This window comes from Brassica napus, chromosome A5 (genome assembly GCF_020379485.1).
Source record: "Brassica napus cultivar Da-Ae chromosome A5, Da-Ae, whole genome shotgun sequence".
In the NCBI taxonomy this organism is placed as follows: Eukaryota; Viridiplantae; Streptophyta; class Magnoliopsida; order Brassicales; family Brassicaceae; genus Brassica; species Brassica napus.
This window is the reverse complement of record NC_063438.1, coordinates 10,834,556-10,840,555: the sequence shown is the minus strand read 5'-3', so window position 1 is coordinate 10,840,555 and position 6,000 is coordinate 10,834,556. Positions and strand designations below refer to the sequence as shown.

At 32.0% G+C, this 6,000-nt stretch overlaps 1 protein-coding gene across 1 annotated transcript; it reads left to right on the top strand.

The window, feature by feature from the left end:
* The first annotated feature begins 443 nt into the window (after positions 1 to 443).
* Positions 444 to 2,936, top strand: LOC125609646. Its single transcript, XM_048781179.1, has 5 exons — positions 444 to 853; positions 952 to 1,118; positions 2,052 to 2,331; positions 2,433 to 2,599; positions 2,700 to 2,936. The coding sequence occupies exons 1-5, from the start codon at positions 531 to 533 to the stop codon at positions 2,885 to 2,887; spliced, it is 1,125 nt and encodes a 374-aa protein (XP_048637136.1). The 5' UTR covers positions 444 to 530; the 3' UTR covers positions 2,888 to 2,936.
* The last annotated feature ends 3,064 nt before the right edge of the window (positions 2,937 to 6,000 follow it).

Sequence of the window (6,000 nt, the reverse complement as noted above, 5' to 3'; positions counted from 1 at the left end):
TAAACAACCTGCAAAGGAGTTAACTTGGTTGCTGAATGCACATAATGACTATAAGCAAATTCTACATGTGGCAAACAATCTTTCCAAGTTCTAATGTTTTTTTTAATAATAACACATAGTAAAGTAGACAAGGTCCTATTTACTATGTCAGTTTAGCCATTTTGTGAATAAAATGTAGTTTAAAAGAGCAAATTGATATTAGTTTTCCTCCACAAAGTTCACAAGAACTGACTAAGAAATTTAGTAATTCTATCTTAAACTTGGTCCTAGATAATCCATGCAACCTGAAAAAACTCTCCGAATAATAAATCGGCCACCATAGTATACCTGTTCAGTTTAATAATAATATTGGCTTTGCATGTAGGATAATGATCACCTAGTTTCGCTATATTGGGGATTTTTTTTTGAAGTTACATGTTTTGGATTTTTCTACCTAATGAATTTTAAAACCTGCACATGCCTATACATTAGGAATGTAAGACCTTCCATGCAACAGCAAAGACTTAAAGAAAATCGAGGTGACAGTCACAATGTTTCTAAACGAAAAAAGAAATTTAAATTTAAATGGTGCGATCTTTCTCTTTTCTTCTTTCTTTTGTGCGGGCTTTGCCACCATGCAGGTAAGTCTTGTACCTACCAAGGGAACCAACAACGCAGTGCCTTGTAACCCTCAGAGTTCGAGGCTTGCAGCGATTAATGGTGCGGAACCTAGGCTCTCGGCCGAACAGAAATTCATGCGAACTCGTCCACCAAGCGCTTATTGCGTGCGTATCGAATCATGCAGCGAACTAATGACGACATCTCCAAACTTGCAGTATGAGACCCGTCCATTCTCTGTGGGAGGATTCAACTGGTATATGTTAAATTCTTCTTCGTATCTGGTATAATTTTATTTATTTATTTTAGATTGTGTAGAAAAATTTCAATTAAACTACCGAAAATTATGTATAGGACTTTTATTCTCCAACCGTTTGGAAACAAGACTAGCGTAGGGGATTGGATCTCTGCATATGTTGCAATAGATCCTTCTGGGCTAGTTGGCGAGAACCGTGAGATTTATGCAGATCTCAGGTTTTTGGTCTATAGCAAGAGTAAAGATCAATACTGGACATCCATGGGTATGTTTTTTTTTTAAATAACTTACTTTTAAAGTCTAAAACTTTTATAGTTCAAAAAAAAGTCTAAAACTTTTATTTTTGATTTTATATTTATTTTCAAGTTAAACTCAATTACGATTTAAAACAATAATAAACTATACAAGGACAATCGATTAAATTTTCAAAGAATGGATATTGATTTTTCTTCACACTTTTTAATAAAAATGAGTATTACCGCCATGCTAACGCATTAAAAGAGTGGAAATATTATTTTAAATGATTTTCGGTTCATCTAAAATTTCTACAATACTAGATTTTGATCCACGCATAAAAGATTGAAAATATTATTTTTAACAAAGTTTAATTTTGCTAGTTAAAAATAATAATTTTGTTATAAAAACGAAATTGTAGTTTTGATGATGTTTATTCAGTTTTAGATATTATTGTTGTATATGTAAAAGATTAATATATGTTGATCATTTTGTTTTTGGTATAATTATATAATATTAAGCCGTTGAGACACTGGATGATAATTAATTTATCTCCACATAACATATTTTACAACAATATTTTAATTTTAAAACTAAAATTGAAATACTATATAATTATAATAATTTAATAATATTTATTAATTTTATTAATTGTTGAAGAAATAAGTATTAAGAAATTGTAAGATTTTATTATAGTAGAATAGAAAATATTCAAAATTGAAAAAATATTATTTAAATTGTAAAATAATATCATGTTCTTGTATTCTATTTAAATGGTTCAATCAGTGTTCATATGTTTAACAAGATATATTTGATTTTTTTTGTCAAATAATTTCTTTAACTATATTTTTCTATTTAATTTGCAGTCTTTCGTACATACAAACTTTCCTTCCTTTTGTTCAATTATTTTTTCCCTCTTTGCTAAAAATAATTCTTGAATCAGCCACCATTATAATATATGCAGACACAGAGATAAGACATTTCCATCAATTCAGGACAACTTGGGGAAGTCCAAATTTTATTCAAACAAAACAATTTAAAGCTAAAGATAAAGAGTACATTTTCGACGATGACCAATGTGTGTTTGGAGTAGACATCTCGGTGTATCCTTATTTTAACCAATGGGAGATCTTGTCGATCGATAAGACGGTTTATGGGCCTAACTCATGGAAGCTTATGAAATTCTCGACATTGACCAGAGACTTTTATATATCTGATGACTTCTCTGTTGGAGGAAAAAAATGGTGAGAAAAATGAGGCATATAGATATCGATAAATCAGTTACAAAGAAAATAGATATCAGTAAATCTTCAACTAATCAACCTTTTGTTATTTGTTTATTCAGGGCACTTAAGGTGTATCCAAACGGTAATGGTACAGGAGAAGGAAACTCGTTGTCTCTTTATGTAATTCTAAGTGAAAACCAAATCTTGAAAACTTACGAAAAGGTTTATGTCCGAGCCAAGCTGCGAGTTCTCGACCAAAAACAATCAAAACATCTCCAAAAACCAAGTAATTTTTTCTAACCTTACTTAATTATATGATTAGGACATTGTCTATAACCTTTAACATCATATAATGTGACTTAAATTTTTCTTTTTGTTCTTGGAAGTTCTATCATGGTTTGATACACCAGGAGAAGGTTCTGGCTTCGAACAGTTCGTGTCTTTCACTGATCTCCAAAATCCAGCCAAGGGATTTATCGTTGATGATAGTCTGACCGTACAAGTTCAGTTCGAGGCTACCTCATCTACCAATTATTATTCTGCCAATGCTGCTCAACTTATGAGTAATTTGTAAATATGCACCTTATTAAATCAATAAATAAGAGGCGTCCATTATATGCAAGCCGAAATATATAAGTAGTAAATATTTGACAGGCTTTCAAAACGTTTAAACGTGATGGCACAAGGAATCTGTAACACCCGTCTCCTCCTCTCTCGAGAACGACGTATTACGTACCATAAAATATTGAAATAAACGGTTTACTAAAAACGAATTAAATATCAAAACTTTAATTAAAATAATTTTGATGGAAATACATCTTTAAATTGAATTATAAAAATTTGTTAATAAATCGACGGAAAACCGAAATAAAATACGGTGATCCCAAGACACCAGTTTGATGATTTGAAAATCATATTCGACTGCACAACTGCTAATGGTAGTTTTTCAATCGGGTTGAGTGATACTACGGATGCTCTCACCTTTACGTTTGGTGATAGTCAAGTACAAGAAAACTTGAACTTTGAGGACATCAGTGATGATGTATATGCGCAGCAACTATCCGCAGAATGTGTTGTCAAAAGGCGTGTGGAAAAACTCGTCTCGAGGAAACTATCTCGAACGGAGGCATCTAGCAGTTCAGTTGAGATAAACACTGATCAAAGTAATTCTATGGTAATGATGACCAGCAAGATCCTTACTTTCACAACAGAGAGAGAACAAAAGCAACAAAAATAAGTTGAGAAAAGAGAAGCTGAAAAAAAAACAATGTTTATGATCCTATGTAAGAGGTTCCTAATTTGGATCAGCGTATCAAGTTAAACCGGTGGCCCTTATATATTCCTTATATATGAATGAAAGATGTATTCACTGATATGTACATAAAAGAACACTATGTTTGGATCCAAAGCAATATCAACTCCGATTGGTATTTGTTTTATTTTGTCTGTTTTAGATTGTTTTGTTTCTTTACAATATCATTCTAAACTGTTTTCATTATTTATAGACATCAAACTGGATTTTTCTTAAATATTTATGATGAGATTTTTATATATATTTTGTTGCTTTTAACAAAATAAAATGTCATGCTGTTATTTTATTGCTATTAGTGTTCAGTAAAATGATCCATGTGACTTTGTTGTTAGTGTCTTGTCTTTACATGGTTTATTGGTTTTTTAAAATTTGTCGTGTATTTCAGTTATTAAATAATAAACTCTTTTGTAGGTGTTTTATCATGGAGAGTACATTTGAAAAAGACGAGCAAACATATGCTGAGATAAAAGCAAACCAAATGGAAGAAGACGAGGCAGATTTAGACATTATGCTGGTGGTGTTAAATAATATAGCAACAACTTATCCAAGGAGTGACAATCGCATACAATGCCTCGTTCGTCGGCCAATCACTAACATTGGTTATGATTACATTCAAAATGCTTTGAAAGAGAATCCTAAGCACTTTCGATCACTATATCGCATGTATCCAAGCTCATTTGAAAAGTTTTTTGATCTTATTAGAATGAAGACATGTCTAAGAGATACCTGGAATATATGCGTTGAAAAATGGGGGTCATATTTTGTTTTTTTGGTCAAGGTTCGAAATATGTGTACATAAAAGTCACATTCAAGAGATCAAAAGTTCATTATCAGTGAGAATTTCAACAAAGTCTTACGAGCACTAAATACCTTAGCACATGATCTGATGGCAAAGCCTGGAGTTACAACAGCTGAAAGATAAGTGAGAGCACAACATTTTATCCCTACTTCCCTACTTCAAGGTAAATATAATATTAAACTAAGTTATGATAAGTTCTTTTTCAATAGTTTCATTGAAAATCTCTATTTTAAAATTTATAAGATTGTATTGGACCTATGGATAGTACGTATAATTTTGCAATGATACCAATTTCTGATGTTCCACGCTATCGTAATCCCAAGGGATTTGTATCACAAAATGTTCTTCCTGCTTGCAACTTTGATCTGGAATTCATGTATGTTTTAAGTAATGCTTTGACAAGGCACAGTAGCAGATTAATCGTTTCAAAAGGTATGTATTTAAGTTGTAGGAACAAGTTATATATGTGCACATTTGTTTATTGATTTACAAAATGAATTTCAGGAAAATTTTATCCGGTAGACTATGGATTTGCAAATCGTCAAACGATTTTAGCTCCATTCAGACGTACTCGCTATCCTTTACAGGAATTTAGAGGTGAAGGCTGTGATCCTAAAAAACAAGCTGTTCAATTTGCGGTATGCATCTTTGAAAAACGTGATTGAGCAAATTTTTGGTACTATCAAATATCATTTTTTTATCTTCAAGTCATCGCCTCGTTTTTTGTTTACAACACAAGCAAAATTGGTTTTAGCTTGTGTCGGGTTACATAACTTTCTACGGAAGCATTTTCGGTCTAATGGTTTTCCAGAGGAAATGATCACTCCAAACAATAACCAAGCAAACTTTGAAGAAGTTGTAAATGTTGGTGCTCTTGAACAACAAAGAGAATATGCTACAACAAGATAGACACAATAGCTTTAAGTATGTGGAATAAAGTTATAGAATCTGGAAGTTAGCAGTAATGGTGATATATTTATCAATGAAATGATTCATGTGCTTCAAGTTTTCTGAATAATTTGTAACTCATTTTTCATGTGTATGGTGTTAATTTTTCGATTCATTATTTTGATATGATGTCGTTTGACATTAGAATATCTTTCATAGCTTTTCTATGAATAACAAAATTCTGGGTTATATTAATATTTTTTCACATTATATATTGCCTCTCACGTATCATATATACTTGTCTGATAAAGAGATTGGTTTTGTCATTTCAACTTTGAGAATACAATAGTTGACTCTTAATATTTTGAAAGTTGTTGGACCAATCCGTCCAAACCATCACATACGTACCTTTGTATGTGAAAACGTATCTCATCTCTTAGCCCATAAACAAACTGGTCCATGACATTCTCATTGCTTACTCCTGGATTGAGCCGAATGCGAAGATGGTTGAATTGCTTGTGATACTCCATGAACGTCTTATTTTCTTGGCAAAGGGTACAAAACTGCCTCCGGATTTCTTGATACTGATCACATGGGATGTATTGCTTCCTCATCAGATTTTTCATCTCATGCCAAGTTGATTCTCGAGAATACCGGCGATTATCTTTTTTTGCAGTAGATTGGCTCC

What these genes read in the sequence shown, in the direction of transcription:
- LOC125609646 (XM_048781179.1), top strand. Translation starts at nt 531, where the DNA reads ATGTTTCTAAACGAAAAAAGAAATTTAAATTTAAATGGTGCGATCTTT. An exon ending in TCTGTTGGAGGAAAAAAATG is followed by an intron (nt 2,332 to 2,432) that starts GTGAGAAAAATG and finishes TTGTTTATTCAG; the next exon opens with GGCACTTAAGGTGTATCCAA. An exon ending in AAAACATCTCCAAAAACCAA is followed by an intron (nt 2,600 to 2,699) that starts GTAATTTTTTCT and finishes TGTTCTTGGAAG; the next exon opens with TTCTATCATGGTTTGATACA.